This window comes from Pholis gunnellus, assembly GCF_910591455.1.
Source record: "Pholis gunnellus genome assembly, chromosome: 6".
Lineage (NCBI taxonomy): Eukaryota > Metazoa > Chordata > Actinopteri > Perciformes > Pholidae > Pholis > Pholis gunnellus.
In genome coordinates, this window is record NC_136532.1 from 23,999,564 (window position 1) to 24,016,051 (window position 16,488).

The 16,488-nt window shown below is 41.0% G+C and overlaps 3 protein-coding genes across 3 annotated transcripts; all 3 read right to left on the reverse strand.

Annotated features, from left to right (window-relative positions):
• Positions 1-106: 106 nt before the first annotated feature.
• LOC306697751 (uncharacterized protein) lies at positions 107-7,496 on the reverse strand. Its single transcript, XM_079161783.1, has 11 exons — positions 7,228-7,496; positions 5,469-6,082; positions 5,339-5,375; positions 4,821-4,900; positions 4,555-4,635; positions 4,332-4,391; positions 4,148-4,237; positions 3,866-3,958; positions 1,314-3,171; positions 995-1,069; positions 107-818 (listed from the first exon to the last, which is right to left on the reverse strand). Exons 2-11 carry the CDS (start codon positions 6,018-6,020, stop codon positions 583-585), a joined length of 3,162 nt encoding a protein of 1,053 aa, XP_079017909.1. The 5' UTR covers positions 6,021-6,082; positions 7,228-7,496; the 3' UTR covers positions 107-582.
• A 683-nt stretch (positions 7,497-8,179) lies between these two features.
• LOC306697422 (nuclear factor 7, brain-like) lies at positions 8,180-10,351 on the reverse strand. Its single transcript, XM_079161317.1, has one exon. The coding sequence runs from the start codon at positions 10,273-10,275 to the stop codon at positions 8,848-8,850; it is 1,428 nt and encodes a 475-aa protein (XP_079017443.1). The 5' UTR covers positions 10,276-10,351; the 3' UTR covers positions 8,180-8,847.
• A 3,186-nt stretch (positions 10,352-13,537) lies between these two features.
• LOC306697423 (nuclear factor 7, ovary-like) lies at positions 13,538-15,967 on the reverse strand. The gene has a single exon (XM_079161318.1). The coding sequence runs from the start codon at positions 15,840-15,842 to the stop codon at positions 14,415-14,417; it is 1,428 nt and encodes a 475-aa protein (XP_079017444.1). The 5' UTR covers positions 15,843-15,967; the 3' UTR covers positions 13,538-14,414.
• Positions 15,968-16,488: the final 521 nt, after the last annotated feature.

Consider the following 16,488-nt stretch of genomic DNA (forward strand, 5'->3'; position numbering starts at 1 on the left):
TATACTATTGTCTTTCATACATGAAAGGACAAAGGTCCTGACACAAACCAATGAAACACCATGCGTCCATAATTTATGAATGAATTAGAGTAAACTTGTGTTTTGTTCAAACATTAACTATACTTTATTGGTAGTAAAGTTGTTATACAAAGTCAAACAAAAAGGCAGTATACCAAAGAGAATAACAAATTACAGTATACCTTACACCCCGGTCACAGAAGTTAACTTACAGCTCCAAAAACGTACTATTTATCCAGTAGAGGATGAGACATTATGTGTCCGTATGCATGAGTCGTCTCCGTCCGGATGAACTTCATAAAGTGAAACTAAACACAGTGACAAATATACGGTTTTACAAATTAATTGAGTCATAATCTACAGAAATAAAAATGATGAAATGTAAATCTATTCTTGGCCATTCTAATGGATGTAAATGTTCGTAAGGTGGCACAAGAGACGCAGAGGCAGAACAAATGACAGACAAAGAGGAACCGACGGTGGTGAAGGAAAGGACAATGCAAGAGGGAAATGTTTTGTTGATGTGCAAAACATCAACAAAACATCCCGTCTATAAAAACTGTTTCAGTGTGGGGGTTTGGGAGTTACGCTGTGCCTTTTCAGGGCAGTGATCCTGTTTCTGACGTAGTCTTTCACACCTTTCCACGAACGGGTCCTCAGCGCTTTAGGCTCCGCCTCGAGACACTGAATGCATTCGTTTTTCTGAGGAATCTTTTGTCCCTTAATTAGGTGCATCATGTGTCTTTCAACAGCAAGAACCTCTGCTTCCTCCCATTTATGTTTGCCCTTATATTTGGAGCCTGTGGGACAAGAGAAAAAGAATGAAAAGACAGATTTAATTGTCATCACGGGTACTCTTTGCACTCCAAATACTCCAAACCCCATTATCTTTATTGTCCATATTTTCAAATTAACGTTGGACAACATTAAATAAGAACTTGCTTGAACGACCGTTATTAACGATCAACAAATTTACCTTCTTTGTCTGATTTTGGAGATACGAACACGTTGGCGCCTGCTGTTGCTCTGTGTGCTCGTCTATGACCGACATCTGATGATGATAAAAACAGAGAAATACGTGACCCAAAGTGCAGCAACCCAAGATTTTGATATCTCATATCCATACGCACATGCCTTACAAAACAAAATGATATTGACAAATGTTAGTTATTCAATAGTGGACATTTTCAAGGTCTAATCAAAAGGTTTGTAGAGTCTTCACACTACACTTAACAGACTGACCCCCTTTTCTTAATCAAATGTAATCCGTTACTATGTGAAACTTAAACTCCTACCATCAGAGTCCATCTCTACGTCATTCAGCTGCATGCCGCTGTCGTCGCGCAGGCTTTGGACTTCATTATTAGGGCCTAGAATTTGGGCGACCTCGTTTTCATCCAGGTTTATCAGCTGCAGCATTGTTCCGTAGTGCTTCCGGATCTTTGCGGATGTCAGCGCTTCAGGGTCTTTAGCTCCACATTCTTTGACATATTTTTGGATGCACTGTGACCCGTGGTAGCAAGTCAGGCCTTGCGGTCGGCCGAAAACGAAGGGATTCTGTCTGGGGACTCCACACGTCTTGCGTACATCTGCGAGAAGCTCCATAGCCGTCACGAACGATGGTTTTAGTAAAACGGGGACCATTCTCCCGCTCTTCCCTCGAACGTCAACTCTTGTGAAGAAGTCGCACATGTTCCTTTCCAAATCTGAGATGGATATGTCCAAGCTGTCGTCAGCGGTTGATTTTTTCCGAGACTTAAAAGCCGTTAGTTCCATCGACGCTATCTCCATGAGACTTCTCCTGTTGAAGAGTATCGTCCGAGCGAGCGTTACCTTGGCCAGAGCGGAGTAGTTTTCTGCAGACTTTGCGTCTCTGAGGTTTTTTTCTGCAAGAAGATGAACGTTCTCCATGTGGGAATTCAGGCGCTTCACGTCTTGAGCGAACGGCACCTTCTTTTCCTTGTGCAATTTGGTTTCTCTGATTGCCATCAATGCTCCTGCGGAAACGAGCCCGTTCCACTTTTCCTGGAACACGGCGAGGAAGCTTCGCGCGGACTCGGCCGCGCTTGCGTCGCCGCGCTTCAAGGCGTTGCCCTCAACTATACCGCAGGTCTTCTGTAGGTCATAGCCGAGCTTGATGGCGAGCGTCGGGATGCCGTAAGTTTTGGTTTCTGGATTGTAGCCCGTCAGGGCGTTCACCGCAGACACCACATGTGGGAAGTTTGAAGGGAGAAAGAAGTCCTCCAGTTTCTTCAGAGGGGTTACATTCTGAGCTTCGAGTACAAGTCTCGCTATCTGACGAAGGTTTTGTCGTATGTAAGGATGCTTCTTCAGATTGGATCCGTCCTGGTTAAAGAGGTCCTCGCCAAACTGCAAGATGATCTCGTCCGCCATGATCGCTTGAGTCACGTCGTCGAACACCATCGGGGACAGAAGGTTCTTAAAACCATCGCTTATTCCGAGGTCCTCTACGGCTTCCAGCACACACTGCAATGCGATGCGCTTTCTTCCGATCTCTGGTTCATCTTCATTCGTCACTCTCTCTGGGCACGACTTCACGTGTCTGAACATAGCGGTCTTTATGAAAAGACCTCGACAGTACAGACAGTGAAGGAAGTCTTTGGCTCTCTGAGTTTTCTTCGGCCTTTTTCGGGAAACAAGTTGTCCCACCCCTGTTCTCATGACTTCTTTGTTATGAGCAAAGTTGCCTTGATTTACTAGTCTGTTCCATACTCTTTGTCTTTCTCTGGAGTTTTTGGGGAACTGAAACGCAGCTGCAACCTCCGGTCTGTCACTGTGGATGCTCTCAAAATGCCGCGACAGTTTGGACAGCGGGTTTGTGCAAAACAAACAATAATTCCTCCGGTCATAAACGCGTTTTTCTGCAGAATTTGAAGTTGGTAGCACGACGGTTTCAAAAGAATTCCTCAGATTAGTTGGGCGGATCTTTTTTTGGGGAGCGACACTTTTTTCCTGAACCAAAGAGCTTCCTGCGTTATCCGGCGGAGGAGGTGTTTCTACTGCGGGGCTCGAGGGCCTGCTGGGACTGGACTCAACCGAAGAGCCCCAGTCAGAGTCAGACAGGAAGTCAGAGAAGTCACCATCACTGTTGTTGAAGAAATCAGAATCACTATCTTCTGCCGAGTCTTCTTCCTGGTAAAAAAAGAAAAGAAAAAACAACTGTATGTGAAAACACGGTCGTTTTTTATCCAATATTTTAATTTCCAATATTCTATTTCTAAACAAAGACACCAATATATAAATACTAACTTATCAAAGCTAATTTCTATTCTATTCTATAAAGATGCATTTATCATCATTTGACTTCACATAAAAATATTTCATGAAGTAATGTTTGTATAAATTGTATTGAGGTACAGAGGAGTTTGATAAACGACTACTTTTGTCTGTTTTTATACCAACATCAAGAGCCCCGATGCTGTGGAACTGGAGATCAGGTTCAACAGATCGCTTGACCACTTCTGTCCAGTATTTAAGGAATATTTCATACTTTATTTTGACAACAATGAAGAAACAGAGCGCTCTCCGGGACATCTCAAAGGTCTTGCAGCGAACCACATTTTTTTGGAAATAATTGATAAATCTGCTAATTGTTTTCTCGACTCTTAAGCGTATTGTTTGTCCAGTCAGAAAATAATGTAATTAATAGCGATGTCATTAAATGCCTTGTTTCATCTCATAAACAGTCAAAATCTAAGGCCTAATGGTGCTAATGGTAATCATCTAACTGCAACTGGAGGCCATGCCCGGATGCATCACATGGAAATCTGAACCAACATGTAGGACTTCTAAAGGATTTAACTAACGATAATACACAGGTAACTACCTCTGATTCGGCTGCTGACATTGGATCATCTGCTGCATCACAGGCATCACTTTGTTCATCACAGGATGCAGGAGATGAACCATCCGACTGTGACTGAAAAGCAAAACAACAGTAAAAAGAAGTCACTATGTTGAGCCTTTACCACCATTTGTTAACAGAATAAAATGTACTGACTGAAGGAGCAGGCGTGTGTGCGTAGCAGGGCATGTGAGTAAAATGACTAAAATGGCTAAAATGGCTCACACGCTCTGATGCACCATAAAGACTTTGACGTGGAGCTACCTTTGACTTTCCTGCAGACTGCTGAAGCTGCTGTGCATCTCTGGTCTTAGATTGTTCACAGTGGGATGAATCAGTCATTGATGGACGAGACTAAAAGTGAAGGAAAAATAACAACTTACATGCAATCATATTTTTGTGTGCGTGTGCGTGTGTGTGTGTATACATCAAATCAAATGTAACCTACCTGAACAGCTTTGTGTGGAGTCTTCCCATCACTGCTCTCCTCTGGGGGGATTGATTCCAGCTTAGTGGGGGGGGGGCAAAGGGAAGTCAAACGGTTATAACAGTGTGTAGAATTATCAACAATAGTCTCTACAACAGAGATATAAGCAATGTATAGCTAAAAGTAAAGTTGTACTGGGTGGCTACGATCTTAAAGAAATAGTATTGACCTCCTTCACACTCACAAGTTTATCCAGCTCTGCCACTTGTTGAAGTAGTTGTGCACGCTGATGTAAAAGCACTTGACGTTGTTTCTCATTGTTGGCCTGAAAGCAGATTAGAAATGAAAATGAACTGAGGGATAAAATAAAGGCAATGACCTGGTATGAAATCACACAGCTCTGTCATCAAACATGGAAAACATTTACAATACCCCGTAGTTCTATTTGTGAAGATATGTACAGAAACATTTCATTTAATAATAAGTGTTAAGAGCTGTTCATTTCCTCACCGGTGGACTACTCTTCCCTTCTTGCGATGGCTTGTTTTTAGGATGAGCAGCTGCGTCAGGGATCGACTCGTTTACAGCTCCTGAGGAAAAAACAAGTAAGTTAGACAATTTAAGACAGAGTTAGAGGAAACATCAAATAGCACAGTAATCTGAACGGCACCAATTGTTTAAACAAGTGTCTAATCTGCAGTAGGGGTACACCGATACCGATACGTGGGCTTTGGGTACAGAGTCCCAATCAGATACCAGAGTTTAATCAATGAACTGTAAGTAACTGGGATCATTCTTTGATGTAAAAGTCAGGCTTAACGTAAACATTGCTTTCTTAACTTTGTGTAACAACAAAGCGTAACAAATAAATACATAGATATAAATGTACTTTATCGTACAAAAACGTATGTATATACAGTATATACACACCACAAGTACTGAACAAGCTGTGGCTTACATAAATCAATCCCAATACGTTTAACCACACTGATGAGTAATACAGGATGAATATAGGTAACACAGCTTACCCCTGCAGTGTGATGGAGGTATCCACTGACTCTGCTCCTGAGAAGTGGATGAGGCATGGCTGTGAGTGTATCCAGCAACACCACACAACTCCACATTCATCCCATCAAAAGTAGCGTGAGACGTACTTACATGTTGTCCACATGACGGCAGGCTAACTGGCAGAAGTCCGCCGTTTGGTAAACTCTGATTGGACAGTGGAGGTTGAAATGGGGCTTTGTAAGGGTTGTGGGAGAAGTGGGGCCCACAAGGCTGTGGAGCCTGGTTTGTTCGGGGCAGAGACGGCGGCGGTATGTTTTTCCCGTGGCTTGCGGTTAGCAGCATTGATGAAGTGTGAGAGGTTTGCTGGGGGAAGGAGATCATGTGAGAGGTGCCAGGGACAGCGGTGTTGGCAAACAGCGCGTTGGAGGACGGATTGCTGCTGACGAGAGAGGCCTTGTACAGGGCGGCGTGATGAGCGTCGTTTCTGGACGATAAGGAGCCGAGGTCGCTCATACAGCTCTGATTGGACTCCTGCAGGTGGTCGTAGGAGGGTCTCTGGTCAGAAGACGAGCCCAGGCCGAGATGCTGAGAGCTGGGAAGTGGGTTGAGGAGGGATCCTTGAGTTGAAGCAGTGGACCAGACATTCTGGCCCGCCCACGACTGACAGGGTAAGTGGCTCTTATTTGATGCAAGGTTATCCATTATTCTCCATAACCATCAAGAGTTTGCTACTTGGGAGTCTTTTATTTCCTTGGAGACAGGGCCTAGAAGAGCAAAACAACACATCTTCATATGTGTTTCCACTGTATTCAGTGTGGGACAAAGAGCATACTTTCCACTGATGACTTCACATTGAGGCTGTCGAGAGATCTTGTGTTAATAAACCAAAGAGCTGCTGCGAGAGAAGATTAAATAGGCTACGTTTCACCGCAACAGTTAATTTTATATCAATTCAGTAATTTCTCTATTATTATTATTATGGGCTGCAATTGATCTGATTCTTTTCATGATTATTTTAATCATGGTTCGAGTTCGGCTATAAAAGTTCAGAAAATAGTGGGAATAAAACCTGTTCCACTTTTCCAGAGCAAAAAGAGATCTTTAAATATGTTGTTTGTATTTTTTTAAAGCAGCTGTCCTGAAGCTGGAACCAAAAATGACTAAAACAATGTCAGGTTATCAAAATAGTTGCCGATTAATTGTCTGTTGCTGAACTATTCTAATAATTGATCATTGTTTTTGGGCTCCAGTACTATAGTGCTGGATGTTTTTAAAGTTTTAACATCACATTTGAGTCGGTTACATAATGGACTGGGTGGCCTTCCAAACAACTGAGGCATGATGTCTCAAAACCCTCTGCTTGTACATAAACGTCTTCAAATCAAAATATAAGGTGCTCAGAAAAACAGATGACTGTGTAAAGAGCCTTCCAGTGTTAAACTCAGCACATTGATCATTACATTTCTTAACTCAGTTATATTATATTTTTGCTCCAGACTGTAAGTTGACTGTATATATTTGGGATGTGCAGCTTATTGTTATTGATGCAAATAAATAAAAAAAAGCACTACAGGGATGTACTATTGTTTATGTTTTGTTTGTTGCACTACAACTGAATTTCCTTATGCATCGCTGTTTTGCATAATAACAATACATCATCTTTGAATCCTTGAATTGTTAGCTACTTTATTATTGTATAGGTTTAGTTTATTCAATGTTCTGATCTAACGTTAGAGAAACAACATGTTCTAGTCAACTGGAAGAATGGGCTTAGGAACGTTAATACAATGTTTTGGTGAAGCTACTGTTAAGCTGACGCTACGTCACCCAAACACGTCATTTTCAGGATAATTTATGAACAGTACGAAGTTACTTACTCGTCCCAAATATATTAAACCTTTATACTTACAGTAGAGGACGGAGAGCTATTTATGAATCGCTGTAGTGATGTGCACGTCGACCACACGTAGCTTAGCTTAGCCAGCTAGCTTTAATTAGCTAGCTAGCTGTTAGCGCGATGGGTTGTGAAATTCCGGAATTTTCGTAGAACTGACAAAGACTCCAAAATGAACACGCTGAAAAAGAAAAGGTGTGTGCACCAAATGTATCTAACTTATTTACAAATGTATGAACACGAGGAGGATATTTGTGAAGAGCACAGGAAGCGGCGGCCGTTTGTTTACCTCACGGCTCTGGACTCTAACAGAACACTTCCGCTTAGGTGTTGTTGTTTTTTCAAAATAAGAGCAGCATCTCTCCAAGTGTAGCAGACAGCGACACGGAATGAAACACTTTGGGAAAATACACGACCTGAACAGATATCAATGCAAACAGTAGTGGGAGAAAAAAAAAATGCCACGATATAAAACTACTCCGTTACTAAAAGTTCTGCTTTGAAAATGTACTTAATTTTAAGGTTTGAGCTTCCTTTCTAATTCATGATGGTGCAGTGAAGTTGTAAAAGGAAACGTTTGACCATCTTTTAGAAGTGATTCCTGGCTGTCTCTAATTTTAAGAACACGCACACACACAGTGAGGTACAGACCAGTGTGAGAATCAATGCTAATTAAAAGCACAACTCTTCTCCAATATATCATGCTTTGTTCTTTACACGTTCTCATCCATTTAGCCTTTATCAGGGTGGTATGATTTGTTTTCTTTGTTTATTCATACCCAATTTGTAAATTCGTTTTGTAAAGGCTAATTGTATAATTGTCTTTGATTATTTGTATTCTTTGTAATTTGTCACATGATCATTTGACCGATGTATGTAAAGAAACTGGAAACAACCTCATACAGAAAATATTTATAAACATTTATAAAGATTCAGATTAAGAAAAAACAAAGAAACTAAATTGTACTGCTTGTATTTCCTTTATTTTGATCACAAACTTCACATTGTCGTTTATCACTCATGTTATATGCACTACAACAACTATTGTAAACAGTATGAAGAAGCATTGTAAGACTTAAAGAACTAAAACACTTCATAAAACTGTGGATACAAACAGAAGAAAATCATCAATGACAACAAAACATCCAAAACTAAAACTGATGAGTGATACTACTATACAATGTTGATTTACTCAAAACTATAAGCTCATAACCAGAATAATTAACATTTATTTGTCAAGTTTATCTTCTGATGATGTGATAGTTTCAGTATTTTGTAGCCACATTTACTTGAGGATTCAACTTATTTAAAACAGCATGAGTGCAATCAGAATATAATAATAATAAATAACTGAACCTCTGAGACTGAGTGTAAAACACTGAAATTATAACATCAAACCTGAAATTACTCAACAGAAGATCCAGAAATGTATGTTAGATTGTGTTCTGATGAAATACAAGGTGCTGATTTATATTTAAAAATGATTTGTTTTTGTGTGAAAGTTTATGATCTGATGATGTAATACAGTTTGATTCAGATGAGTCATAACTGTTGATTGTATTGATTCTATCAATGAGATGTTGACACACAGTGAAGTCAGAGTAAAGTCTTAACAAACACTAACATGTCTGAACATCACAGAGAAACATCAGTTTGACAGATTTTGATATCAGCAGTTTTAGCATCACCAGGCTCTCCAATACTGAACCATGGGAAGAGTTTCTCAGTGAAAGTGTCTCTGTGAGTGTAGATGTGAGTCATGTCTTCAGGGTCGTAGAAGGACACGTCCCCCATGTCATAGTCCAGCTGGACTCTGATCCTCTGGAGACTCTTCTTCACTCTGATAGTCTGACCATCACCATCATTGTATTTTCCTTCATGAAGATCTAAACACCAGACTCCATATTTTTGTGAGTTAAATCGCTTTCCCTTCCTGTCAACTGATTCTTTAGCCAAACCTACAAACCAGTTAGGATGGTCTCCCACCTCCACCTCCCAACTGTGTTTCCCTGAGCTGAAGCCCTCAGAGCCCAGAACAATGGCATAATAAGTGAATCTCTCTGGATTGTCAGGAAGCTTCTGGTTTGTGTCTCCTTGTCTCACACTGGTCAGATCATCAGACAGATAGAGACTGTAGGCTGCAGTGTTTGGGTCCAGAATGACAGGACTGAAGTGGACCTTGTCCTTCATCTTCTCCCAGACTCTGAAGGACAGGTTGCCCAGGTGTTTGGCCACATCTATCAGCGCTCCTGAGACCAGCTGTGGATCTGACAGTGAGCTCTGGACTCTGGCTCTGGTCTGAGTGGGTTTATAACTGCTGAGGAATGACACGTTGTGTTTCTGCAGGTCTTCTTCAACAGCAGAGATGCTGTCTGACAGAGAGGACATCTGCTCCTGAATCATCTTCATCTCTCTGCTGATAGTCTTCCCCTTCTGCTCCTCTTCCTCCCTCAGAGCTGCCAGTCTGGACTCCTCTTCCTCTTTCAGGAACTGGTGGAGCTTCTTGAACTCTGCTCTGATCTGCCTCTCTGTGGACAACAGCTGCTTCTTGGAGTGTTGAATCATCTCATTGTATGTTTCCTCCACTTCTTCATGTTTGTCCCTCTTGTCCTGCAGAGACTCTAAGTCAGATCTCAGCTGGTCCTTCAGGTCACTGACTGCTTGTTCTATAGGAACCAACTTGTGACTCTGGTGGAGAGAAAACTCACAGACAGGACACACAACTCTCTCTTCATCCTCACAGAACAGTTGAGTCTCTTCTCCATGTTTACTACACACCACCTCCACCTTCTTCTCTCCTTGTTCTGTCTCAGATGATCCAGTTTTCTGTCTCTCAGCAAACGAGTCAGCCAGTTCCTTCAGTGGAAAGTTAATTCCTGGATGTTCTTTTGAGGATCTTCTTTTACAAAAGGGACAGTTTTTGTTTTCAGCTTGTTTCCAGAATTGTTGCAGGCAGCTTGAACAGAAGCTGTGGTTGCAGCTCAGAGACACAGGATCTCTGAACGTCTCTGAACAAACATGGCAGTTCAGGAAACTTTCAAAAATAACTATTTTCTCAGCCATTTGTCTTGGTATCTAAATGATCTTTCAATAACAAGACTCACCAAGTTACTGTTCTGTCTCTTCACTGGTTCAAGTACTCCAACCTGTGTTTTCCAGCAGAGATCTCACACCCGGTAATGGCGTCTCAGCTCTGTTCAACAATGTCAAAACCTTCTTTCATTTCCACAAACCTGTGTGACAGGTGTAGTTATCAGGATGAAATGCTGTTATGTCATTTAGTCACCAGCAGATGGTGTCATGATGTCTTTCTGAGGTAAATATTTTCCTCTTGATTCAGAAAATAAATCTTACAAAAGCATTTGTTGTTTCAAAGTTAAATCCAAAACTAATGTCTCCTTTTTTGTTTCACTAAATAAAGAATAGAACTGATCATAACATACCAGAAACAAAGAGAAGATTGTCGTGTTGAGGACCGAACATTTCAACAGACTCACTGACACTAAACCAGTTTTACTGCATATTTTGTTTTTCAGCCGCTGTAACAGGAAACATGTTGTGCTAAAATCTCTTCATGACTGTGTTCATTTCATGCAGACGGACTAAATAAAGATCTCACTCTTAACCTGCACTTAAAGAATCACAGCTGATGTTTGAATATGATTTGTTTATCTCATATTCTCCTATTTATCACAAGTCAAAGTGGATAAATGTATGTGCAACGTAATTTGTTAGTATTTCTAGAAACATGAGACCAAGCTCACCAATACAACTATTAGTTTTCAACATTGTGTCTCATTTAATGTACAAATAACAATCATGAAATAGATTCTAAAGTCTCTCAACCTGAATGTGTTTTATTTTCTGGATCATTTTCTCTTTCATTCATTCAATCATTCATTGATTTACTCCCTTATTGACAAGAATCAAAATACTTTATTTTACCATGTATTAGTTGATATTATTTTCATAGGATTAACTAAAATATATATATGATAATGTTTCTTATTTTAAAACAGCATATAAATATTCTATCAGGTGTTTATAATTGATCTATAAGACAAAGACATCAGTCTGATGAAGACAGTACTGTTGAGGAGCTGTAAAGATAAGAAAGAAAGAAAGTCTTCAGCCTCAAACTGTTGGTCCCATCATGTCCAACGTGGTCTACATGGGCGGGTTTCAGTGTAAACCCTCCAAGCTGCTTCCTCAACATCTGGAGGACTTTGTCCAGAGCTCTGCAGAGCATGGAGTCTTTGTTATGAGCTTGGGGACCTTGGTGGAGACTCTTCCTGAGGATGTAGCACAACATCTGGCTGCTGCTGTTGCCCAGTTCCCTCAGAAGGTCATCTGAAGGCATGCTGGGAGGAGACGGTCCACTCTGGTCAACAACACTTTGCTGCTGGACTGGCTGCACCAAAACGTCCTCTTAGGACACAAAGACCAGAGTGTTTGTGGCCCAACGGAGGCACCAACGGACTTCAAGAGGCCATCTACTGTGGAGTTCCCATCGTCGGCCTTCCTCTGATGTTTGATCAGGACGACAACCTGTTCAGGACGAGAGCGAGGGGCGTTACCAGAGTGCTGGACATTGGCTCATTGAACAAAGACAACTTCCTGGAGAAGGTGAAGGAGGTGCTTTAGGAGCCGTCCTGCAGGGAGAACGTGCAGGAGCTCTCCAGGCTGAACAGAGACCAGACCATGAAGCCTCTGGACCGAGCCATGTTCTGGATCCAGTTTGTCCTGAGACACAAAGGGAGCCGCTCACTTACAGGCCGACTCCTACGAGATGTCCTGGTTCCAGCAGCACTCCATTCATGTGATCACACTGTTGCTAGTGTCGCTCGTGATGACGTCACTGATCTGCATTTTAACAGTGAAACGATTGAGGATCAAAGTGTTTGGTGGGAGGAAAGAAAACCTGGACTGACATACTTATGTTGCCCTGTACGTCCTTTCTGTTATGTGTTTAATGGAGCTGTTGAGTTTTAGACAGAGACGTGTTTCATAAAAATGAACCAACGGTTTCTATTTAAGGAACCAAAGAAAATGATCAAATGTGCAGGGACGGGAGGAAAGAATATTAATGGACAAAAGAAAATTACTGAAAACAATGAGGGATCTTAAATAATTCTTGATTACATACTAATCTAAAAAGGATTTACGAAAAACTCTAAAACTACATATATAATCCTAAAGGTCCTGTCCAACATAACCTAAGTGAAATAGTGGGATTGAAGTGGAGGCCACTGGTAGGGAGGCAAACACTGAGGAGTGCCCAGGGGTGCTACCGGTAACTCACCTCAGGTGCAACACAGCAATCCTCTCAACAGAAATGGTGCAGTCCACACTCTCATCCAGTGTTTATACATGCATGCATAAGGTGTAGGGACCTCAACATGGGAGCTTAGCCTCCAACAATGACACTCTACTTAACCTAAAGAAAAAGTGAACTAATAACAAAAAGAATCAAGACAAATAAAACAAACCCAGTTGGTTGAACAATGTAAATGATCAAAACAGAGCAAAACAGCAGCAGGTGAACCAACTCATATATGTGGTACTAACATAAGTAGTCACTCAGACAGCAGGACAACGAAGAGGTTTCTTTAACACGAACATCACTACGAGCAGCCACAGGAACAGGACAGGGGCCATAAAAGGATAAGGCCATGCCAACAGGTGGCTTCTATATGCTGGCACTGATTAGGAATTGGTTGTGGGAGGAGCCAGCCTGAGGGCTGCTTTCACAACCCTACACCCTATTCTTCATTATCTGGGGAGCATTCCACCACATTTAGGTTCAGTGCTGATTTGTATCTTGTACAAGTGAGTTTTGAAGATGACGGTACAGCAGCACAAAACAAACGTTGGCCTCTAAAGAGCTGAAAAGACTCAATTCAATGTGAATAACGTCTCTGAGATGATTTGACTAAATTGGTGGCTGATGAAGCAACAACATCAAGAGCCACAGCAGTGATGGATTTGTGAGCTACTCTGGACAAACAGGACGTCAGACAAACACAATGGGGTTTCTGTGAAGGATCTGTGTGAAAAGAAGAATCCGTCAGAAACTGCTAAGAGGTGCTGCTATTGATCAACCTGTGCAGCAAAGAATAACACGGACTCTGTCTCCATCTTGTGACGTTTACAGGAAGTAGAATGTGTCCTTGCCATCACATCCTGTACACATGCTGCACATTCAATAATGTTGATGACATTGAGCACAATTATTTTTCATTATTTGTATTCTTTGTAATTTGTCACATGAATATTTCACAGATGTTTGTAAAGAAACTTGAAACAACTTCATACAGAATATTGTGAATAAAAACTGTTGGTGATTTAATTACACATCATGAAGCAGCATCCATCTGATGTACATTTATAAAGATATAGTTGATTCAATAAAATATGAATCAAAACCCATTTATATTTTTATGATACATACTGTTAACCTGGTTGTGTAATTGTACATATTTTATGTATTTTAGATTTTACACCTGATTGTTGTTGTCTCAGACTTGATATGTGAACTCTGTATATTTACACTATTGCCACTTTGTATTACAAATGCTGCACAGCAATTTCCCTCAGAATGAATAAAATCATCTTAAAATAAAACACAATTAAAACAGTTATTTACACAGAATAAAAGAAGGTATCCCAAGGTAAAAAAACATCAGAAGATTAAAAAAATATCAAAAAACAAGGTGCATTTTTGCTCAACAACAGATCCTTAAAACTATATTCCCAAAACTGAATTTCAACATGTGTTTTGATTCACTGAACCTCTGAGACTCTGAGTGTAAAGTGTAAAACACTGAAATTATAACATCAAACCTGAAATAACTCAACAGAAGATCCAGAAATCTTATAAACTAAAACTGATGTCTGATGAAGATCAAAGTTAAAGAAACACACAACTGGAAACAAAGTCTTTGGTTTAGTGGATTCACTAAATGTTAGATTGTGTTCTGATTAAACACAAGATGCTGATAACCAGTTTAATAAAAAAGTCATTTAAAAATCATCCTTTAATTGTTCCTGTAGGTTTATCACCTGATGATGTAATGCAACTTCTGTATTGAGTAGATGTAGATTTTCTGTCATAACTGTTGATTATATTGATTCTATCAATGAGATGTTGACACACAGTGAAGTCAGAGTAAAGTCTTAACAAACACTAACATGTCTGAACATCACAGAGAAACATCAGTTTGATAGATTTTGATTTCAGCAGTTTTAGCATCACCAGACTTTCCAATACTGAACAATGGGAAGAGTTTCTCAGTGAAAGTCTCTCTGTGAGTGTAGATGTGAGTCATGTCTTCAGGGTCGTAGAAGGACACCTTCCCCCTGTCATAGTCCAGCTGGACTCTGATCCTGTGGAGACTCTTCTTCACTCTGACAGACTGACCAACAACATCAGTGTATTTTCCACTACGATGACATAAACACCAGAATCCATATTTTGGAGAAGCAACTATCTCTCCCTTCCTGTCAACTGACTCTTTAGCCAAACCTAAAAGCCAGAAAGGATGGTCTCCCACCTCCACCTCCCAGCTGTGTTTCCCTGAGCTGAAGCCCTCAGAGCCCAGAACAGTGGCATACTTAGTGAATCTCTCTGGATTGTCAGGAAGCTTCTGGGTTGTGTCTCCATATCTCACACTGGTCAGATCATCAGCCAGATAGAGAATGGGGTGTGCAGTGTTTGGGTCCAGAATGAGGGAACTGAAGTGGACCTTAACCTCCATTTTCTCCCAGACTCTGGAGGACTTGTTGCTCAGGTGTTTGGCCACATCTATCAGCACTCCTGAGACCAGCTGTGGATCTGACAGTGAGCTCTGGACTCTGGCTCTGGTCTGAGTGGGTTTATAACTGCTGAGGAATGACACGTTGTGTTTCTGCAGGTCTTCTTCAACAGCAGAGATGCTGTCTGACAGAGAGGACATCTGCTCCTGAATCATCTTCATCTCTCTGCTGATAGTCTTCCCCTTCTGCTGCTCTTCCTCCCTCAGAGCTGCCAGTCTGGACTCCTCTTCCTCTTTCAGGAACTGGTGGAGCTTGTTGAACTCTGCTCTGATCTGACTCTCTGTGGACAACAGCTGCTTCTTGGAGAGTTGAATCATTTCATTGTATGTTTCCTCCGCTTCTTCATGTTTGTCCCTCTTGTTCTGCAGAGACTCTAAGTCAGATCTCAGCTGGTCCTTCAGGTCACTGACTGCTTGTTCTATAGGAACCAACTTGTGACTCTGGTGGAGAGAAAACTCACAGACAGAACACACAACTCTCTCTTCATCCTCACAGAACAGTTGAGTCTCTTCTCCATGTTTACTACACACCACCTCCACCTTCTTCTCTCCTTGTTCTGTCTCAGATGATCCAGTTTTCTGTCTCTCAGCAAACGAGTCAGACAGTTCCTTCAGTGGAAAGTTTACAAATGGAAAGTCTTTTGAGGATTTTCTTTTACAAATGGGACAGTTCTTGTTTTCAGCTTGTTTCCAGAATTGCTTCAGGCAGCTTGAACAGAAGCTGTGGTTGCAGCTCAGAGACACAGGATCTCTGAACGTCTCTGAACAAATATGGCAGTTCAGGAGACTTTTATCAATAACTATTTTTTCAGCCATTTTCTTCCTTTTCCAAATTGTTCTTTTAAAAAAAAAAGACTCACCAAATTATATTTTCCTTCATTTGTCTTTTCTCAGTCCTTCAGTTGGAACATTGTTCAACAGAGATATCTCACAGTGTAATGTCGTTTGTCTCCTTTCAACAATGTCAGAATCTGCTTTCTGTTTCACCAACATCTTTCACTGGTTAATCATTAATGGCAGTAAATGCAGCGATCTGTTTTCATTACCAGCAGTAGAACAGGATACTTTACAAACTGTCCTTCATAATCTGGAAAACTCAGGTTTTATTTTGTAACTCTTGTGTTTCTCTGTGTGATGATCTGACCTGTGTGAGAAATAATCCTAAACACTGACAGGAAGCTGAAGATATTATCCCGACTAAATGTTGTGTCTCATGCTTCCTGTTACAATGAAAAAATACTTTGTCACAGTGAAGACAAAGCAACAGTTGGAAACACTTGATGATTAAAAGACCACCGATGTAAAACTCTTTAAAGGTTAAACTTCTTTAAGACATTCAGAGGCAGTTTGTTCAGTGCTCCTCCTGGTTGCTGATTACAGCTCTCACTATCTTTGGACTTTGTCAGTTTCTTTTATTCCAGAACCTTTGAACTCAATTGCAATTGTATTGGTACATGTACCA